Source organism: Anolis carolinensis, chromosome 2 (assembly GCF_035594765.1).
Source record: "Anolis carolinensis isolate JA03-04 chromosome 2, rAnoCar3.1.pri, whole genome shotgun sequence".
In the NCBI taxonomy this organism is placed as follows: Eukaryota; Metazoa; Chordata; class Lepidosauria; order Squamata; family Dactyloidae; genus Anolis; species Anolis carolinensis.
The window spans coordinates 93,978,902-94,001,480 of record NC_085842.1 but is presented as its reverse complement, the minus strand read 5'-3'; the positions used below and the strand labels follow the sequence as shown (position 1 = coordinate 94,001,480).

The 22,579-nt window shown below is 40.1% G+C and overlaps 2 protein-coding genes across 5 annotated transcripts in view; one reads left to right on the top strand and one right to left on the bottom strand.

Moving 5' to 3' along the window:
• gemin5 (gem nuclear organelle associated protein 5) overlaps nt 1–8,478 on the bottom strand; it is a 55,634-nt gene extending 47,156 nt beyond the window's left edge. For both annotated transcript variants that reach the window (XM_062970240.1, XM_008114787.3), the window contains exons 1-4: nt 8,322–8,478; nt 5,337–5,491; nt 2,982–3,163; nt 580–731 (exon numbers count right to left, since the gene is read on the bottom strand). In XM_062970240.1, coding sequence (XP_062826310.1) covers nt 580–731; nt 2,982–3,163; nt 5,337–5,491; nt 8,322–8,478 — 646 coding nt within the window. The remainder of the gene's footprint in view (nt 1–579; nt 732–2,981; nt 3,164–5,336; nt 5,492–8,321) is intronic.
• A 45-nt stretch (nt 8,479–8,523) lies between these two features.
• The window catches only part of mrpl22 (mitochondrial ribosomal protein L22), a 33,271-nt gene continuing 19,215 nt past the window's right edge, over nt 8,524–22,579 (top strand). Inside the window, exons 1-3 of one of the 3 annotated variants that reach the window (XM_008114783.3) lie at nt 8,524–8,692; nt 8,811–8,856; nt 18,612–18,747. In XM_008114783.3, the coding sequence (XP_008112990.1) occupies nt 8,524–8,692; nt 8,811–8,856; nt 18,612–18,747 (351 nt within the window). Of the gene's footprint in view, nt 8,693–8,810; nt 8,857–17,763; nt 17,877–18,611; nt 18,748–22,579 lie in introns of those variants that run through there. The other 2 variants (XM_062970255.1, XM_062970256.1) reach the window with 2 other exon arrangements.

The following is a 22,579-nucleotide window of genomic DNA, read 5'->3' as shown; positions in this document are numbered from 1 at the left end:
GGGAGTACTCCATCAAAGGACTCGTAGTCACAGTGGATGATGAAGCAGCAGCTCCTCCTGTGGCCGGAATCGAGCGTACCCTCACAAAGCCAGAAGCTGGAAAGTTAAATAGCCTCTGTGTCTGTCTGTGTGTTGTTTGTCTAATGGAACTGAATGTTTGCCATATATATGTACATTATGATCCGCCCTAAGTCCCCTTCAGGGTGAGAAGGGCGGAATATAAATACGATAAATAAATAAATAAAAACTTTTCCCCATCAGAGAAACACTTCCACTTTCCAGATGGCGACTGTGATGTTTCTGCTCCGAGATCTCCTGTACAAAGAGTACCACATTTCCCCCTAATGCAAGGCCTTATAATCCTCAATCTCTCAGATACTCATTTTTTCCAGCGTTGTATCTCATACACAACACAAATAACAAATGAACAAGACGTGTGGCTGAAGAGACATGAGGATCTATAAAATGGCATAAGTTGTGAATTCATTGTTATTTCACGACATTTCATTCAGCATTCATTCAGCTATTCCAAAATATATATTAAAAAATCGAAACAACACATACGCCCTTGTGTATTACCTTGAAACTCTTCGTGTTGACTGCATATGGCTTCCTCACCAACAACAGGACACCATACAAGAGAATGGATTTCATCATCATGACCTCTCAGGCGATGAACCACATCTCCCTTTCTGCTGATGTCAATGACAACCACAATTCCATCTTTATACCTTAAAACAAAGGGCCTACATTAAGGAAGACATTGGAATTCTCAGCTAATAAATAACATTCTAGTGAGCGATATAACTAGATGTAGTCCATTCTGGTTTGCTTCCCCTTCAGGCTTTGCCGCTCCCAATGAGCAACATATGTCTAGATACCCAAATCCATTGATACAGACTGCCAACAGAAAGAAACCAGATTTGAGTAATTATGATCTAAAGCATTTCACCATGTTTCCTAGAAGACAACAGCAAGATATTTAAGAAGCATCCTAGTGTATTATGTTGAAAAGATTTTTACATGAATAGACGGCATTTTAATGAATATCAAAATGTGTTGATCTAGCTGATTGGAATGTTTCCCAGCCTGCCAGGAATTATTTTCAGAACAGTAAAAGCTGAAAATACATGATTCCTAGAGCAAATAGATGCTACTCAATAACAAGAATCTACTTTCTTTAAATTCCCTCTGGAAGCTTGGACATGTAGAAAACGTTGTTTCTGACAATATTGTTGAAACACACAATATTCAAAATTAAAAATTAAAAATGTTAGTGAATAATTATTTCAAAACCAGCTTTCTTAGCTCATTTTAGAAACAAATAAACACCATACTATCTCCTGTTATCTTTGGTACAATCAAGTATTGATTTCATAGACTAGCAAACAAACCCAGTTTCATACACAGGAGACTTCATGGAAAGCTATGCAGCTGTCAGACTTGGACACATTGCCCAAGATCTTATATCAAATGGGCCCATATTTGTACTTTAGTATGCTCCCATGCTTTGGCAGCTAATAAGCCCCAAGAAGAGACACTGCTGCTGGAGGCAATTCAAAATGTGAAGCAGCAGCTGGGACGGGTTAGAGAATAGCCCTGAAATAGTAACATACATGTGACGAAGGCACACTTAATGAGGGCATGGCACTAACAGGATGTCATCCCAAGTGACCATCCTCCTCAGTGAAACTACAGTTGCTGGAATCTCTAATTTGTATACTGCCAAGATATATCTCTATAGCCCTCTGAGGGTCAAATATGCTGGAGCTGCACCAACACTGAAAGCAGGTAGAAGTAGCCCTAGTAGTCTCTTGCTTGGACTACTACCCAGCTTCAAACTGTGAAAGTGTGCACTGATTAGGGGCATTTACCATACAATGGCTGAAAGTGGTACTGCTTCAAACACAAAGATCCATTTAAATTAATTAGCACATTAACACACACACACACACACACAAACTTGTTCACAAGTACTAACTGTACTTCCTGGTCTTCTGGAATCTGTTACTAGCTCGCATTTGTAAATCAGAACGCACTTTAAAAATAGCTGAAAATCCTGATTGGAATTAGAATTGCAGCACATTATCTCAATTGAAATAGGGAAATGTGTTTTCTTTTTTAGTTACCACTCTGGCACATTTAACAAGGATTACAGCACCCTGTGGGGCAGGGGATGTGTAAGTCCTGGCTATCGTCCACCCATCAACTAGAACCTCAGATGCCACAATGTAAGATGTTCACCACACAATGCAAACCACTATACATAGTTCAGTTCTCTCATGCAGCTGTATATATTTCTCAATGAAATGCAGTGCTTGCCAGTTGGCACAGGATCCTTCTGTAGAACAGAGCATGTGTGCTCAACCAGTTAGCTGCAGAATTAATAGTTCAGAGCAATATATAGTTCTCAGGTGGCATGTTGTCAAGTATTTTGTTGAGTAAATCAGAGTTTAAACTGATTTGCTTTATGAACATTACAAGCCATACTTCTCAATTAAATGCATAATATGGGAATTTATATTTGTCATAATTATGCATCCATTTCACTTCCTCAAAAGTGCTATTTCATTATTTACCTTCTAAGAGTTCTATCTTGCCCAACTTTTTCCTCCATTACTCCAACGCAGAATGTCTCACTATACTCATTTAAGTTGCTGAATGCTCAAAACACAGCCAAACCTCTGTTTAAACTTCCAATGATCACAACTAGCAATACAGTCCCTCAGATTGCATCAAGATGTTACATTTACCTATGCTAGTGATGACTGACGAGCCAGCTGCTAGCTATTCCATTAAATATATTTTATCTAATCTCTGTTCCTCATTGTCTGAGTAATAAAATATATCTCAAATCAGGCAAACCAATTCTGATTACTCATAAGCAAGCACTACTGTGTCCCAGTTAATCTTGCCAAGTAAATATGTAGATATGCCACCTGTGACATCTATATATTTCTTGCTTTCTAAGGAGTACTTACCCAATGGCTACCAAATTCTCATGGTGTGGAGAACAAGTGAGACAAAATATGGTTCTGGGCTCTGGGAAGAATGTTTGGCTGTCATTTCGATTATGCCAGTAACAAATTACTATTCCCTTCTCATCACCAGACACTATCAAATCTTTCACTTTGGGTGACCAATGCAAGGTAGAAATTGTATTCTGAAATTCAACAAAAATGAAAAAAGACGTTAGCCATCTATAGATCTATTGTGTATAGTAGGGATCAGCAATTAACTGGTCCAATCCGGCTTCCATGAGGAATGCCAACTGCCAACATAAAGTAGTAAGTACTCCACGAAAGCTACAGCAAAGAATGAGCACTAGGAGTTAAAAAATCAGGAACAAACAGGAGAGTTTAAGGAAAGTTTATCCAGTTGAGATGAATAAGTAGTTTATGTTTGCACTGCAATAGTAACAACTCAAAAATTATATTAAAAGACAAACTGATGCATGTCTGCTTTTTAAAGTCTTGTGGAGGTATACTGATGAGACTTATTACTTTAATTATTATTTCAATGTAAATGACACTCTGGTCTTTTATAAATTATCCAAATTGTAGGATAATTAGACCCTAATCATGTTTCAAAGTACAACTGCCTATTTCAAAATAAACTACAAATTAGCCTCTAACCTAACAGAACAACAATTGCTTTAGATGAATCAATTGGTACTACTGACGGTGCAGGTTTTATACTAATACACTAGTTTCTTGAAGTTTCTTGAATGTGACTTTTTTATTACAGCTAAATATTTTTTATTATAGCTTAATGTGGCCTTCCAACATGAAAGGTTCCCCACCCTTACTCTATACCAGTGTTTCTCAAACTGCTCCTCCAGATGTTTTGGACTTTAGCTCCCATAATTCCTAAGAGCTGGTAACCTGGCTGGAATTTCTGGGAACTGAAGTCCAAAACATTGCTCTAGACAACCTGTGGCCCTCCAGATGTTTGGGCCTCCAATCCCAGAAGCCATAGCCAGCTGGCTTAGAATTCTGGGAGCTAAAATCCAAAACACCTTGAGGGCCTTTTTGATGGCTTCAGCTTCCTACCTCCCTGAGCTGCACAGGCAAGCCTTTGTGTCAACACAAGAGGAGTTTGCTGGTTTCTTTTGGGTGATCTTTGCCTCCTCCCCTGGCGGCACAAACTCCCCCACAGTTCCTGTAATATCTAGAACAACTGCCATTGACTTGACTCCTATGGAAACCAACTATTACCCATGGATATATTGACCAAGGTTTTCAGGCTAGATTTTAGACTAAACTGTCTCCACTTATAGTCAAGTAAATACGGTAGCAACTCGATATTTATCTAGAATGCAGTTGAACACACTTACATAGAAGCAATTATGAAAGTGTTGAAATCAAAGACTGTTAAAATCAAGCAGTGTTTGTGTCTATTTTCCTCATAGTCCGGTGGTTCTCAACCTAGGGTCCCCAGATGTTTTTGGCCTTCAGCTCCCAGAAATTCTAACAGCTGGTAAATTGGCTGGGTTTTCTGGGAGTTGTAGGCCAAAAACATCTGGGGACCCCAGGTTGAGAACTATTGTCATAGCCAATCATAGCAAAATAAATTGAGTATATGCTCCTTTAAGGCTTTCAGGACTTTCATAGATGTCACGAAATCATTCTGGCAAAATAGTAATTGTGAGTGCTCAAGAGGCAAGTCCACATTTTTGCCTCTTCTTCACTCGTTGTTCCTGTTTTGCCAGAGGCAAAGGTTCTTTTTTTCCTTTTGATCTTGAGGCAAAAAACACTGAAGTGGTTTACAGCTCAAGACAGAAATGTATCGAAGAAGCAGATATTAAAGAATAATAGAAAAGAAACCCAAACCAAGCAGGCTTCCTAATTTAGTTGTCAGCAACCCCTGGAATGGCATCAAGAAAGACCCCAGTCTTGGCCAGCATGAAGCTCAGTACAGACTGAGCATGTCTCAGTCTGTATTAAGGTTTATTTTTAGGCTGAAATGGGAGGGTTTATATTTTGTCAAGCCAGGGTGCTATATGCTGCCCAGGACAACATCTTAATCAATCACACCTGTTTTCCCAAGTGTTGTAACATGGTGTTGTGTTCCCCTAACTCCCAAGATAAGACAGAGTAGACATCAGCCAATTTTACTGACCAAGATATCTTCCCTTATTCCAAGGTCATCCCATCCCATTCCAATTCTCAGTCTTGAAAGTGTGCAGAGGACAGAAAAATAACTCTTAAAAGAGACTTTATTCTTCTAGGGGACACAGAAATGTATGGCGCAACTGTGCATGCCAGACCTATCTTCTCGATATTACAATGGTCTTCTTCAAGTTTCTACTACAGTTGCTCAGCCAGCCCTTTTACCTGATGCAGTGAATGCTCTATTAAGACAGCCAGGGAGTGAGTATCCCAGATCTTGACAGCTCCATCATCAGAACTGCTGGCACAGAGGTAGTTTTGATCAGGACAGGGGCAAAATGAGAAGCCTGAGACTCTCTCAGTATGGCCAACTAGCTCCCCTGTCATGAAAAGAAAAACCAAATCATAAGACAAATAAGCATTTGATTTCAAGGAAATTTAAAGAACAGTTATATTGAATGCTAGCAAAGGATTAGAAGTCATGGACTATGCACTTTTAGCAGTACTCTGAAATTACATTTAAATTAGAGGTAGAAATTACAATAACATATTAATCAGGCAGTACTGTTGGGAGAGTGGGCTTATTAACAAAAGACCCTCCCCATAAACGTATAGCAAAGTAACTTATTAGCAGCAGCATGACCCAGTACAAGTAGCCAAAAGTGATAAAAGAACTAAAACACACAGACTTATGTTATTTCTTCTTTAGGAAGCTTTTCTTTGTAGCAAAATAATATTGTTGCACTATATATATATTTTTAAAAAAAACAAGGTTTCCATAACACAAATAAAGTTCTTTATATTTCCTTCTTTGCTTCCACGCTGGGATTCTTTCTCATGTAGATAAACAGCTTCGCTCTCAGAGCTTCTTCTCACACCGAACTTACATAGAAGCTTCAAACAGTAGCATTACAGACAGCCGCCTTCACACTGGGGATTCACACACGAAGCTTTACACACTAGGCCTTCCTCACACACGAGGCTTTCCTCACACTAGGCATTCTTCATACACGAGACCTTTTTCACACTGAGGCTTCCTCACAGTAGGCCTAATCACACACTGAGGCATTCTCTCACTGAGGCTGACTAACACACCTCAGAACGACACTAGCTTTGGCTCACTAACTCTAACAAGTTTTGGCCTACTCACTGTCTCCAGGGCGATGCTAGCTTATTCAACCCTTTCAGTGCTTGACTTACATTTTTGTAATTAAAAATACCTAGTTAATTTTTAATATTTCTGACAAGCACGCCAAACATTATTGCACTGCAACCTTAGAACTCTATGTTGGCTAGGTCTAATGGGAGTTGCAATCCGGGTGAAGGTTGACATTATCCCTATGATTGAAAACATTCACATTTAACTCCTTTCTTTAATTTTGTTAGTTTTACATTTGAAGAAATTTTGCATGTCCCACACTAAGAATTTGCTCTCTAAAATCAATTTTAAGAAGAATCACTGGTTTCTCAGGCTCCTTCCACACAGCTGAATAAAATCCCACATTATCTGCTTTGAATTGAGATATATTGCAGTGTGGACTCAGATAACAGAGTTCAAAGCAGATATCGTGGGATTTTCTGCCCTATTTGTTCAGTCGCTTCTGATTCTTTGTGACCCCATGGACCAGGACACACCAGAGCTCCCTGTCGGCCGTTGCCACCCCCAGCTCCTTCAAGGTAAAGCCAGTTACTTCAAGGATAACATTCATCCATCTTGCCCTTGGTCAGCCCCTCTTCCTTTTTCCTTCCATTTCCCCCAGAATCATTGTCTTCTCCAAGCTTTCCTGTTTTCTCATGATGTGGCCAAAGTACTTCATCTTTGCCTCTAATATCCTTCCCTCCAGTGAGCAGTCGGGCATTATTTCCTGGAGTATGGTCTGGTTGCATCTTCTTACGGTCCAAGAATTTCTCAGAATTTTCCTCCAACACCAGAGTTCAAAAGCATCTATCTTCCTTCGCTCAGCTTTCCTTATGGTCCAGCTCTCACATCCATAGGTTACTATGGGGAATACCATTGCTTTAACTACGCGGACCTTCGTTGCCAGTGTGATGTCTCTACTCTTCACTATTTTATCGAGGTTGGCCATTGCTCTCCACCCAAGGAAATGTCTTCTGATTTCCTGACTGCAATCTGTGTCTGCAGAAATCTTTGTGCCTAGAAACCTCGTCTTGATATTCTGGGTTATATGGCTGTGTGGAAGGGCCCTCACAGAATATATTTTTACAATTCCCAAACCAATCCTACGCAACACATACAAGATCCTGTCTTACTAAAATATAACGGGTCTGGAGTTCATGAGAGTTGTAGTTTTACAAGGCATTCCGTTTTCCCTACCAAAGAGTTCAGGTGCCTCAAGAAACTACAACTCCCAGGATTCCATAGCCTTGAGCTGGGGCAGCTAAAGCGGGGTCAAACTGCATTCATTCTACAGTGTAGGCCAGGCATGGACAAACATTGGCCCTCCAGGCATTTTGGACTTCAACTCCCATCATTCCTAACAGCCTCAGGCCATTTCCTTTCCCCCCTCAGCCGCTGAAGGGGCCTGAGGCTTAAGTGTCTGAGGGGGAAGGGGAAGGGCCAGAGGCAGTTTGGAATGGTGGGAGTTGAAGGCCAAAACACCCGGAGGGCTGAAGTTTGCCCATGCCTGCTGCAGATGCACTCTGTGCCTGAATAAGGGAGCTCTTGTTTCCACTATCACCATTTTAATGAATTGGGGAAAGCAGGAGTGGGCTTGCTGTGGAGAGTGGCATGATTGCAGAGAGGCACGAATTTAACCGTAAAGAGATCTTGCATTGGATGATGCATACACGTCCAGGAAAGCTCATGCTACCAGCTTCTTCCACACAGCCCTATATCCCAGAATATCAAGGCAGAAAATCCCACAACATCTGCTTGGAACTGGAATATACGGCTGTGTGAACTCAGATAACCCAGTTCAAAACAGATATTGTGGGATGTTCTGCCTTGATATTCTGGGATATAGGCCTGTGTGAAAGGGCCCTCAGGATGCATTCACAGTGTTGACTGAATAGAGTTTGAGACCACTTCAACAGCCACGGTTCAGAGAAGGTCAAAGGCCTTGTACAACGACAATCCCGGGCTCCCATAACATCGAGCCACGGCGGCTGAAGTGGTGGCGAACTGCATTCATTCTACAGTGCGGATGCGCCCTTAAAGGGAGGCCCCGGGAGGGAGGCCCGGTTGCTTACCGTAGAAGGCAGGGCCGGCGGGGCGGGCCTCCAGGAGGCATACCGTGTGGCGAGCCGCGAAGCCGAACAGGCGCCCGTCCTGGGAGGCGTCGCTGCACCGGCCGCAGTACCAGTTGGGAGAGGCCGGCAGCACTCTCTCCGCGGGCGACCGCTCCATCGCCTCGCCTGCCTCGGCACCACAGCTCTCTCTCTCACGCCTCCGATGCTTCAACTCGCTGAGGCGGTTACCACACGCTGCCGCAAAGCACGCTGCACCTCACATGCTGTCGCAAACACACCCGCTCGCGGGGAAAACGGTGGCCGCGTGGATCCTTTTGAAGACCTTTGCCGTAAAGCCCTGACGAGGGCTTCCAAGATGGCGGCACTCTGGGGTGAGTGTGAGGGAAGTCGCCCATGGCGGCGAAGTGTTTCATAGATGCGATGCCGCTTCTGGTTCCCTACCTCACTCGACCTCTTACTGTTTGTTTATGTTTCTTTCCTTCTTTCTAGCGGCAGCCCAAGCGTGGAGCAGCAGCGGGTGGATCCGGGCAAGCAGGTGAGTCCGCCTTGTGGGCTCACGCTGGAAAGGCTTCACAGGAGGGCTGATTGAGCTGCTAGACTCCAGCCCCAGGTCGCTTCCACACAGCTGAATAAAATCCCACACTATCTGCTTTGAACTGGGATATATGGCAGTGTGGACTCGGGGAACTCAGTTCAAAACAGTTATTGTGGGATTTTCTGCCTTGATATTCTCTACTCTGACAAAAGCAGATAACATCAGCAATATATGACTCTGGGCCCTTCCACACAGCCCTATATCCCAGAATATCCAGGCAGAAAACCTGACAATATCTCTTTGAACTAGATTATCAGAGTCCACACTGCTATATATTCCAGTTCAAAATATAATGTGGGATTTTCTGCCATGATATTCTGGGATATAGGGCTGTGTTGAAGGGCCCAGAGTCATATATTGCTGATGTTATCTGCTTTTGTCAGGGTAGAGAGCTATTGCGTATACAGCTAACATGAGTAGTAGATGCCAAAAGATTACTCTTTATAAACCCCTTCCACAGAACTGAATAAAATCCCACATTTTAATAATAATAATTTATTTCTGTATCCCGCCACCATCTCTCTGAAGGGACTCGGGGCGGCTAACATAGGGCTAAGCCCAGAAAAGACAAAGTGTAGACAAGTTAAAAATATAAAACAAACAATAAAATAACAGGCAGTATAAAATCAAAATGAATTCAAGCACAATTATACATAGATACATAAGACAAGATAAAAAGTTTTAAAACAATCCCAGTTTCACCAAAGGGACAAAAAGAATAAAGGAGGGTCAAAGCAAATGCGTAATAACTAGGTATTCCATAAAGTGCCTGGCCAAGTGCTCCAAGGTTTCCTAAGATGATGTTAGGGGTAGGATAGAGTGGGACCAGAGGTAAAGTGCAAAAATAGCAGCATAATTGACAAGGGGTCTGTAGTGTCTTGTTTAATCGAAAGCACGCTGAAAGAACCATGTCTTTAAGTAGTTTAATAAAAGCAGACAGGGTTGGGGCCAGCCTAATCTCTCCGGGGAGGAGCTGGAATACATACAGTGTGGACTCAGATAACCCAGTTAAAAGCAAATATTGTGGGATTTTCTGCCTTGATATTCTGGTTTATATGGCTGTGCGGAAGGACCCTATGATACTGTATGACCCCCCCACCCTTATCTATAGAGTCACTATCCACAGTTTCACTTATCCACAACTTGCAACATGCAAGCAAACAAACCAACCAACGGACCTTTTCAGGACCAACTATGACAAGAATCTCAATCAACATCGAAGGCATGCCAACTACCAAAGAACAGCTGCTTTATGAACTGTGCCGAGATAAGAAATGTGACGTGCTGTGTGTCCAAGAAACATACAGGGATAAACAAAAGAAATGACCAAAAGTCCCAGGAATGATCTTAGTGGCAGAAAGACCACATGTGCAGTATGGAAGCGCTGTCTTTATCAAACCAGGCCTCCAAGTCAGCGGTGTCCATAACACTGAAGGAAACGATATAGAGGTTATAATAGTAGAGCTTAATAACGTCACAATTACCTCTGACTACAAACCCGCAAATGAAGAGTTTTGTTTCTCTCCAGAGAACTGATAGTCACCAAAGGACTGTAGTAATTGGTGACTTTAACAGCCATAGCCACATATGGGGCTATGCTCAGGAGGATTAAAATGGAGAGGCTGTTCTTTCCTGGGCTGAACTGCAAAAACTATCACTTATTCACGATATTAAGCTCCTACCATCCTACAACAGTGGGAGATGGCATCAAGGATATAACCCAGACGTCCTATTTGTGAGTGACAGCATTGTGCAACAATGCTCTAAATCAGTGGGGCCTCCCAATACCAAACACACAGCATCGGCCAATAGTATGCCAATTGTTCCCAACCATAAGGCCTCTGGAATTTGATTTAAACAAAGATTCAACTTCAGAAAGGCAGATTGGTCCAAATTCTCAGATATGCTAGATGACAAGATCATATTGGTTGCCCCAATCCCTGAGGAATACGAGCGCTTTATCAAAATAGTAAAAACCTGCTCAATACCGAGAGGCTGCAGAACACACTATTTTCAAGGCAGCTGTATCAGGCATTGCTCCTGATACAGCTGCCTTGTTGGAAGACTACTACAGGCTCCACAATGAAGACCCATTTAGTGAGCAAACTCTCCAGACAGCGCAGAGCTTTCTGTCCTCCATCTCTGAAGTCAAGAAAGAACAGTGGATAAAGCTGATAACAGAAGTCGGCATGGGCAGGAGCAGTCAGAAGGCATGGAGGCTGTTAAGACAGCTGAGCAATGATCCCTCCAAACTAATACCCATGCCAACATAAAGGCAGATCAGATAACGCATCAACTTCTGAAGAATGGGAAACCCAAACTCCACCAAAGCAGGAAGGAGATCAATAGTCAGACAACCAGATCATGAGAACAACCACCTTCATGAATCTTTCACATCTACTGAATTGGACATAGTCTTCAATAAATGCAAAAATGGACAATCTACGGATGGAACAAATTAAGAACTTTGGCCCAAAAGCAAGGTGCTGGCTGCTGAAGATGATGAACAACTGCATTTCATCCTGTTAGATTCCCAAAATCTGACGGAAAGCAAGAGTCATAGCCATCTTGAAACCAGGTAAAAACTGTAATGACCCAAAAAGCTATAGACCAATCTCCTTGTGCAATTTTTACAAAGTTCTGGAGAGACTTATTTTGAATTATGGAAAAAATATACCCATGTTTGATTCTGGAAAAAGCTGGCTTAGGAAAGACAAAAGCTGCACATCACAAGTGCTGAATCTGACCCAGCACATAGAAGATGGTTTTGAAAGGCTGCAGATTACAGGAGCTGTCTTCATAGACCTGTCAGCAGCTTAAGACACTGTAAATCATCGCCTTCTGAGAAAAAAGTTATAATATCACAAGGGACTACCACCTCATCGGCTTCATAGGAACTCTGCTACAAAACAAGCTTTTTTGTTGAATTCTAGGGTCAGAGAAGCAGATGGTGAAAGCAGAACGGCCTCCCTCAGAGGAGCGTGGTTGCTCCATCAATGTTTAACATTTACACAAATGACAGCCACTGCCAGAAGGGACAGAGAGTTTCATCTGTGCTGACGTTTGTCCCAAGCAGGGAGCTTTGAAATAGTTGAACAGAAGCTCTCCGAAGCTTTAGGTGCTCTTACTGCCTATTACAGGGAAAACCAGCTGATCCCTAATCCATCTAAACCACAGGTGTGTGCTTTCCACCTTAAGAACAGACAAGCATCTCGATCTCTGAGGATTATCTGGGAAGGAATCCCACTGGAGCATTGCAGCACACCAAAATACTTGGGAGTTACCCTGGACCGTGTTCTGACTTACAAGAGGCACTGCTTTACTATCAAGCAAAAAGTGGGTGCTAGAAATAACATTATACGAAAGCTGACTGGTACAATCTGGGGATCACAACCTGACATAGTGAAGACATCTGCCCTTGCACTTTGCTACTCTGCTGCTGAATACACATGCCCAGTGTGGAATACATCTCACCACGTTAAAACTGGATGTGGCTCTTAATGAGACATGCCACATCATCACAGGATGTCTACGTCCTACACCACTGGAGAAATTGTACTGCTTAGCCAGCATTGCACCACCTGACATCTGCTGGGAAGTAGCAGCCAACGATGAAAGGACCAAGGCATTGACATCTCTGGCCCATCCCCTCTTTGGATATCAGCCAGCACACCAACGCCTTAAATCAAGAAATAGCTTTCTAAGATCTACAGAGATACTTGCAGGACCACCTCAGCAAGCGAGAGTCCAAAAGTGGCAGGTTGAAAACCCGGAACCTTAATCTGTGGCTGACGTTGGATGAGAGACTCCCCCCTGGGCACACAAAAGACTGGGCAATTTGAAAGGCGCTGAACAGACTGCACTCTGGCACCACAAGATGCAGAGCCAACCTTAAGAAATGGGGCTACAAAGTGGAGTCCGCAACATGCAACTGTGGCGAAGAGCAAACCACAGACCACCTACTGCAATGCATTCTGAGCCTTGCTACATGCACAATGGAGGAACTTATAACAGCAACACCAGAGGCACTCCAAGTGGCCAGCTACTGGGCAAAAAACATTTAGTATTAATGGCAAGTTTTTTTTCTTAAAAAAAATTATATGTTTGCAAATCCATTACAACTTGTACCCTTGGTTCACTTCTGACAGGAGAAATAAATAAATACTTATCCACAGTCAATAGAGATCCCCCCTCCACACACACACACTACAGAAATATATTTCTGGCCATGTATAGTTAAATATATTGTTTGGTATTATCCATAGTTTCAGGAATCCATGGGGGTGGGGGCAGTGTCTAGGAATGTATAACATGCAGGTACAGGGGTCATACTGGACTAAAATCTCAAGAAGACTATTACAGATGTTGTAACAGAATGTAATAATAATCTACTTTATTTCTATCCCTTCCTATCTCCCCATGGGGACTCAAGGCAGTTTACAACAAACAGCAGCAAACATTTAATGCCATAAACTGCAGGCAGAAACCAAAACAATCAAAGGAACCATAAAATCAAAGAACATATTAATCATCCATATCAAGTGATAATTGGATCGCCTGAATATCCATCAGACCATGATTTAGCAATCATTGAAAGCAACAAACAAATATTTGAAAGTTTTCTGAACTTAGTTGGTTTCATCAGTCTCTCGTAGATCACTAGATTCAGCACCAGTACAGGTTCTGTGGCTTGCCAGGTGTCAATATCTAGAGGGAGGGCAAGAACATTGCTCTTTGCATCTGCTTTCACAGGCCCCTTCCACACAGTTGTATAAAATCCACATTGAGTCCATATGGCAATATGGACTCAGATAATTTAGTTCAAAGCAGATATTGTGGATTATCTGCCTTGATATTCTGGGTTATATGGCTATGTGGAAGGGCCCACAGACAGAACAAAAATTGAGGGATATTTGCCATCACTACTATTAGGTCAACTGATCTGAAAAAATATGGGATCTGATGGAATTAATAGTAACTTCTCTCCTTTGTTGCCTCTAATGCTAAGTACCATCAAGCAATAGGACAGTGGTGGGGAAAATGTGGGCCACTTGTCACAGCCTCTGGGTCTCTGATGTCTTTTAGAAATCTTTAAAGTCCTCTGATGCCAGCAAACCTTTTCATATAAAACTTGCCTCTGAAACACCCAAACCATATCAACAGAATGATAATTTTACTCCCTTAAGCTCCTATTACTCCACAACCACAAAAGAAAAGGACACATTTCAGCTGTAAGGCAACGTCATGTTAAATCATTTCAAGTGATTGGTGACTTCAGAAGTGATTTCTTCTTTCATACAATTACATCCCCTCAACATATTCAGAAATTGACAGTGCCAGTATGCTGTTAGTGCCAAGACATTATGGTAATCCAGTTTCTCCCAGTGCTGACCAGCCTGTAGGGCTAGATTCTTCAGTACATTTACTCCATGAGACATACAATAAATCTTACTGATCTCTAAATCAAACTTCATTTGTCCTCTCCCTTTGAAGACTTTTGTTGCAACACACATATTTTAAAAAGGACTTAATCTCCTCTCATACTGCCACTCCCCCTTTCTTTTTCTATCATGTCATAATTAGGTTTTAAGTCTGAGGGCATGGAACTGTTTTGTTGTTACTTTACTTGTAAAGCACCATGTGCATTAATTACACTAAATAAATACATTATGATGATAACATTGATTTATCCCATGTCAGACTATTTGTCCATTCAGTATTGTCTACTCTCAAGTAAAAGCTCTTAATAGCTCTAAATTCCATGATTTCAAATTTAATGAATCAAGTAGAGAATAGTAAATTTAAGCAGTTGTTTCTTGTTCCTGCTGTTATTTGTCTTTTTCTTTTGCTCCTTTATCATTAAGCTATTATTGATATAAACATAATTACCTATTCCTGAGTTAGGAATCATAGAATCCATTTCCCATTTTAACAAGTGAAGACCAATTTATATTTTAAAGAGAAGAAAACCACTCGTAACAAGAATCATTTATTTCATTTGAAATTGATGGCTTGTTAGATAGAGGTTGCTGTTTGTTTATCTAAATTTTGTCCCATTGGTTTTTCGTTTCATTAAATCAAAGCTTTCAAAATCAAAGTGATTCTAATTACCCTCAATGGTCAGTTTGTATTCCCGTGAGATAAAATTTCCTTCATATACACAAAAAGCAGCACTTTCATTCTTCTGTGGCTTGGTCTAGCTTTAATCTGGAATATTACCTCCTGCTGTCTCAGGACCTCTGAATTTTTACAGGTCTTTTATTATTGTTTTTAAGCTGTCCTGTGAAGTTATCAAAGAGCAGTAATTGGGACTTGAAATAGTGGCATTAACGAGTGGCTTAATAAACTCTGCAGTTAGGAACTATGACTAGACATTTTCATGCTATCTCTATTCCCTTCATTAATTAATGTTCATATTCCCCAACCACAGAATTCTCAAGCCAGCATCAAAGGAAAAATCATAAAGTTATACATTTATCAAGCGAACTTTAATTAAAAACTAGCAATGAGTAAAACGAAAACATATGTAAGAGAACTAGATATTCATGTGTTACAACAGAACTAAGGAACGTGTGATGTTTATTTTAGAATTATTTATGGATTGCAGCCTATTTTTTCAACCAAACCCAGCTGAAATCTGTGTGAAGGCCAGAGAAGAATGCAAATTTAGATTGGAGTATAACATAAACCTCAGCCTTGTGTGGACCCTTTCTTAAATAGAGATGTGTTCAATTGACAAAAGCCAGGGTGATTGCAGCCATATATACAGCCTTTGAATTAATGGGGGAATGCAGAGCAAGCTTTTAGTTTCTGATTGAATCTGAGGAAGTAAACTTAGTTTATGAAAGTTTATGCTTTCTCTGAGGTGCTACATGATCACTTTGCTTTTTGATAAAGTGTCTCTGGGAATTGTTCAATATTAGGCTGTCTTTGAAGATCAAAATTAAAAGTTGAAGATTTAAATTAAATTAGATGCTCCAGCTATTTCAGTTAGTTTACAATACAGCTGACAGACAGCAAATTGGGAATAGGAAGTATAAGCATATTATACAAATTGCATTGGTTCTTGCACCATATCCAAGAGCATTCAAAAGTACTAATTTCTGCCCATTCGTACAAATCTATTCGTACAAAAGTAACCAAAGTGGCTTTATTCCTTTTGAGCTTATAGAAGAAAAAAATCTTTAAAGGCTATTAGTTGCATCTTGCCTTAAAGGCCATGATAAACTAGAAAGCAATAAGTAAAACAAATTATTTTTTTAGTTAAGGGGAAAACTAGAGTGGATTTTGTCTATACTTCTCATTCTAAGAAGTCGAGTCCTAAAAGTCCTAAGAACTAACACTGCCCCCAGAGTGCTATTCTTGGTACAAAAACTGGTCATAAATGCAACAAATCAATAATAATAGGTCATGCTCAAATAGTGATGTGAAGACCCAGAACATAAATGTACACACTGGTATTAGACATCCTCTCAATTTAAAATATAACACAGACAAAGCACTTTAATCTTTGAGAAAGTTATAAATAAATGGTTTTTCTGGAAAGTATTTTATTTTCTCTCAGGCAGTATCAAGATTCAATGGTATTGCTTTAAAAACTACTTTAAATACTCCCATGGTGTCTCAGACATGTTCTAGAGAAATAGAGAAATGTTCAGAATATATTAACAGCAATATAGTAGAGGTAGATTTATTTGCCCTGTCGTTTGTCTTGTATTTCTGTTATAAACAGCCTGGAGCACTAGAGGGTGCTGTCACGCAGAGTTTGTGATATACAGACATGTTTACTCTTCGTAAACTTTACAGGATTGGAAACAGATTTTAGTCTTAAAACAATAGACAATTTCCTAACATTAATTCCAGTACTCTTGGACTTTAGGCATATGTTTCTTAGAAAGCAATTTGATTTCAACTTCGTGGCTTTGTTTGGAATAGAAAAGTTCAAAATTGTTTAGCAATCATTCATGAAATTTGTTTTCTGAGCAAAGCCACCCCCTCCCAGCTGGCAAAATTTTTTTAATGGTCCAAAAGTAGCCATTTTGGTTCATAACTTATATAAGTGGATCAAAGTGGGTCTGAAGGGTCATAGGAGCTGACTCCCAGGAGTATTCTACTTGGCGTTTAATCGTTTTTCTCTTTTTGGTGCTGTGAGCTTTCAAGAAGCCCTGCCCTGAATACTTGCGTAGAGTTGCAGACATCAAGGACATTATATAACATTGTTTCTGTAGAAAAAACACACTTTGATTTGAGAAAATTCTATATAGAGTTTAAATCATTGCTTGGTGAGGCAGTGTGCATGATTATATCAATTAAAATGTAAACTTAAACTTATTCCTTGTATATTTTTATTCAAGTCTTTCCACACTTGTACAACTATTGCCAAACATGTAACACCATCCACACGATAGCCTGCAGAAGAGAAGGCTGAGAGGAGACATGATAGCCATGTACAAATACGTGAAGGGAAGTCATAGGGAGGAGGGAGCAAGCTTGTTTTCTGCTACCCTGCAGACTAGGACATGGAACAATGGCTTCAAACTACAGGAAAGGAGATTCCACCTGAACATCAGGAAGAACTTCCTGACTGTGAGAGCTGTTCGACAGTGGAACTCTCTCCCCTGGGCCGTAGTGGAGGCTCCTTCTTTGGAGGCTTTTAAGCAGAGGCTGGATGGCCATCTGTCGGGGGTGCTTTGAATGCGATTTCCTGCTTCTTAGCAGGGGGTTGGACTGGATGGCCCATGTGGTCTCTTCCAACTCTACTATTCTATGATTCTATTATTCTATTATAGTGTAGGGATTCGTGCATTGATCCTGAGGTATGAAGAGATACCTTTCTTCCTTTAGGGAGGGAAAAAAACAGTGCACAGTGTGAGGAACCCCATAACAGCCCAAATTGCTTACTACAGTGAAAGGGAAAAGTGGTGGTTTGAGTGAATGGGATGGAGTGGTTTACAAAAAAGGTAAGAAAAAGTGGATAAAGATATTTTAAAATGTAGAAAAAAATAATAATCGTATTTCTTTGATCTCTATGAAAAGCTATTTTTAGCTCTCATCCAAGCCAATGGGGCATTTTAATATGCCAGAATCATATTTTGTTTCAGAATTCACACAGAGGCAGATCTACTTGGTAGGCATTTTGTGATGTTGTCATCTCAAGAGCTTTAAACACTGTCTCCAAGTTGCATATATTTATTCTTCATGGGCAGAAAACAGTTGAGACAAAAATTATCCCAATAGATCAGTTCCACTTTGCTTTCTGGTACCTTTACCGGCCATTCGACCCAATAGCTATTTATTAAAAAACTGTACAGTGAATGCTGTGTATGGGATTGTATTTGTCCATTTTCTAAACCTTGACCCTCAGCCTTTTAAACTAACAGGGACCCTATATTTTGGATGTTGTCATAAAACCTGAACATACAGCTAATCTTTCCTTTTATTTTATGCAATAAATAATAAGTTAGCCTAATGAATGATAAAGGGACAATTCATGCAGTTGTCTTACCTATGCCACTGATAAATGCAGAATAATACTGTGGTCATTGTGTTTGTGATTAATGAACTGGACTAGGGCAAAGAAAGTGAACCTTAATTCAGACAAGACAAGCCAGGAAGCATAGCAGCTAACGGGCTCATCTTGTCAATGATGGAGTTGCACTCCCTTCTAAAACCTCACTTTTCATCTTGTCTTTCAGGGTATTAACATCTTTTGGCACTCCTCTTTTCTGTAATATTCATACAAGTGCATCTCTTGGGAATTTGGGAAGATGGGAAAAAAAGAATAGAGTTGTTTATCCCCCACAGCAGCCAGGAGAACCTCGAAGACCTGCAGTAAGAACTTGTCTAAATCACTTTCCTGTATATTCTGTATTCTGTAATTGCAGAGCTTGTACTTATCACATAGCCCAATTTTGTATATAGTCATTTCCAAAGGTTGGATGGTTTCAATACTATATTTGCATCAAACTCACAGGATTAAAAGGATATATGTCACAGCATCTCTTTAGCACCAAACATGTGTGAAAAAAGTACCACGGAACCCATCATATGATGCAAACAGACTTTTAGCTATCATCTGTGGTTTTTCATTAGTAAACCATGTCAGAAGTGTGGAGAAATGAGGAGAACTGAGGCTAGGAGAAATAGTTTTCTGAGCTCCCGATGCGTCTGGAAACAGAAGAAAGCACTTAAAAACACATGGGATCTGTCAGATTTGCCTGTGTTGAATCGTTTCAGTGACATGGAGGAATGGACATTCTTAAGAACAGTACCATGGGCCTCCTGTAGAGTAGTGAGATTGAGAACAGCTACTAATAAATAACAAATGAAGAGTCTTATCATGTACCTCTGCATTGTCCCGTTTTAAAAAAAGCCCAAGATGGCTAATTTTGGAGTCCCTCTAAGGTGCTAAGTAATACTATTTATTTCAGAATAAATTATATTCCAGGATTTAGATATTTTATTACAAAACCACCATATGCCTTGAAAGGAAGCTTTAATTGTATAGCTTCACTGGCAAAGAGAGGATAAAGTGTGGTTTATAATTACGGTTGCACTGGAATCAGTTACCATTTTATATATAAATGTATGCATTTCCCTGATGAAAGCAGTCACATTTTTAAAGGAAAACTTAATGTACAATACATTTTTCTTAACTAAAGAACTCTCCCACTTATTTACCATACTCTTCTGAGACTATCTGATGGACTTGTCTCAAAATCAGTAAGACTAGTGTAATTGTTATGTTAAATTCCTTAACATAGCAATTCACTTCGTCACAATTTCATATGGGTGATGTCCATTAAGTTTGTGTTTTAATGTGTGGTTTGTTGAAAGAAGTACCAACATGATGTGATGAAGGCTGTAGGATTGCTTTTCTAATAACCATTGCACGTTTGAAAGCATTGGGGTTGACCCAGACTCCTCCTTCGGTAGTGTATGTGGCTGAATAAGTATTCACACGTGGAGGGCTGAACATGCTATTAGTATTCAGTATCTGTGCTCCTGTCTAATGCAAATGTTAACTGTCTGATCACATTGGCCTCAATCCAGTTGTTAGTCCCAGCTAGAACAGACTTATTTATTCAGTTTCAGGATGGTAAGTAAGCATATATATCCCACTGGTTCAGTGGTCATTGCTGGTTGAGACTAGTAATTGGATTTAGGTGCAGGGAGGAATGTAAAGGAGTAATGCCTTAATTCCACCCCCAAAGTTGTGTCATAGCACACTGGAAGTGATGTCACATTACTTCTGTTCACCATTTATGGCCACAGCAAAGAATACAGAGTCAAGCCATTGAAGGTGTACAGTGTTCCCTCAATTATCGCTGGGGTTAGGTTCCAGGACCACCCACAATAAGTGAAAATCAGCGAAGTAGGGATGCTATATTTATTTTAATATTTACACATTATTTTAGTAATTATACACTTTTAAGTTTTTATCAACCAATTGTGTGTAGATAAATCGCCTCTTTCTCCTCCCATTGCCGCTTGGGCTCCTTTTCTCTCCCTTTGGCTTCTCCTTCCTCCCTTCCTTAGGCTGTAAATTGTAATTTTTTTATGATTTATAATAGTCTTTTAGAGTTTATTGAAAAACCGTGAAACAGCGAATCTGCGAAAAGTGAACTGCGAAGTAGTGAGGGAACACTGTATGTTGTTTTTTGGGATGTGGGACAACGTGGGAAGGATCACTTGGAAAAATTGGTCAGGGGCTTTGAGAAACTGCTGGAAGGATTAGGTATGCAAACGTTTGGGCCACACACAGTTATTGCAAATAATACTCTCTTCCTTTGCTCTTTGCTAAGCAAAACAATTACTGAATATTGAATAAGCCCAAAAGTGTGACACTGTTTTAAGCATGCAGCAAATGAGCCTTAGTGTACTAATACATTAATTTTTTTCTGGCCTAAATTTTATTTTGATCATGTCGTTACTTCTACTCTCCTTAGTCTGATTTATAGTTTTAAACTGTTTGGACAACTTGTTTGTAGAATTAGAAGAGAGATAAAATGTTAAAACAAAATATTTCCAGCTGCTGTGGTGAAGAACTGCTGCTTTTTAAATGGCTTGAAATTATTATCTAGCAGCATATACAGTAGAGTCTCACTTATCCAACACTCGCTTATCCAACGTTCTGGATTATCCAGCACATTTTTGTAGTCAAGGTTTTCAATACATTGTGATATTTTGGTGCAAAATTCGTAAATACAGTCATTACTACATAGCATTACTGTGTATTGAACTACTTTTTCTGTCAAATTTGTTGTATAACATGATGTTTTGGTGCTTAATTTGTAAAATCATAATCTAATTTGATGTGTAATAGGCTTTTCCTTAATCCCTCCTTATTATCCAACATATCCGCTTATCCAATGTTCTGCTGGCCCGTTTATGTTGGATATGTGAGACTCTACTGTGTATGGAAAAGTTTGGGAGACTTGTATGAAAACTCTCTCAGACTTTCCTGCCAGGTATAGTAATTTTAGTATTTCATTTTTAACAACTTTTCTTTATCCTAAAATAATGAATTTACTGTCCAACAGTTTGGCTTGTTGCTAAGCTCAGCTAAAATGAAAAATGGCTATGCTGCAGACAAATATAGTATAATTTTAAAAAACGTTTGTCATTTTGTCTTCTGTGCACACTTATCAGCTTTGCCAGCAATATGATTTTAAGTATATGTGCTCCATTTCTGAGCAGTGAAGTATGCATGAAACTTCAGTTACTAGATGATTAATGTGCCTCTGTGAATTTTTATTCTCTTTTAAAATGTATTTTCTTTTGAATGTAAAATTCTGTTGGTGTTCAGTAGCTGTCCTTAATTTATGCATTAGCTGGAGCAATAAGAGTGATCAGGGCTGATTAGTCATATACAGAGGTCTTCTCCTATATTGAAGTGTATCTCATCTATGCATTCTGCATGAAGCGAGACTGGGAATGCTTGTAGTTTTTGAATTCTGGAAGAGTGGGCGAATCTCTAACTTCTTCCTTCTTTCCTGATATAAAGAGACCACTGATACTCATTGATAGCAAGAGGAACGCAGCAGTAGTGGGTGGGGAAAAGCATACATATTCCATGTGCATTATGTTTCATTGCTGAACTCAATAAATGTAGAGCTCTTTGACTACTTGCAAACACCAGTAGCCCTTTTATTGTTACTGTGTGCCTTAATATAACATATAAGGATTTTATCATGTCGGCAAGATTTATTCCAAGGACATTTGCTTATCTCTTATGGCACATCTACACTGATCATTTAATGCAGTTTCAAGCCATCTTGAGAGTGTGACACATACTTGAAGGATGTGCTGTAGCGTGCTTTAAGCTCTTTAAACCAGGATAAGCAGAGTCAGGGCATCTTCCAAAATAGATGTGTATTAATTAGTACACTCCAGTATAAACCACATCACACTGAAAATGACTCTGTAGAATGAGAACCACTGTGTTGACACCTGGAGTGTTCTGCTGAGGTGAAGTTGCAGGGGGGGGGGGGGGGAGTCCCCATTCTTCTGTCAACCCACGGATCTTGCAGATTTTGGAATCAGTGGTGTGTGTAAGCACTATCCAGTCCCTGAATTAAGTGATGAAACACCACTTAATTACTCTAGCTGAGAGAATGTGACTTGCCCAAATAGGTTTCCATGACTGAGTGGGAGTTTGAAG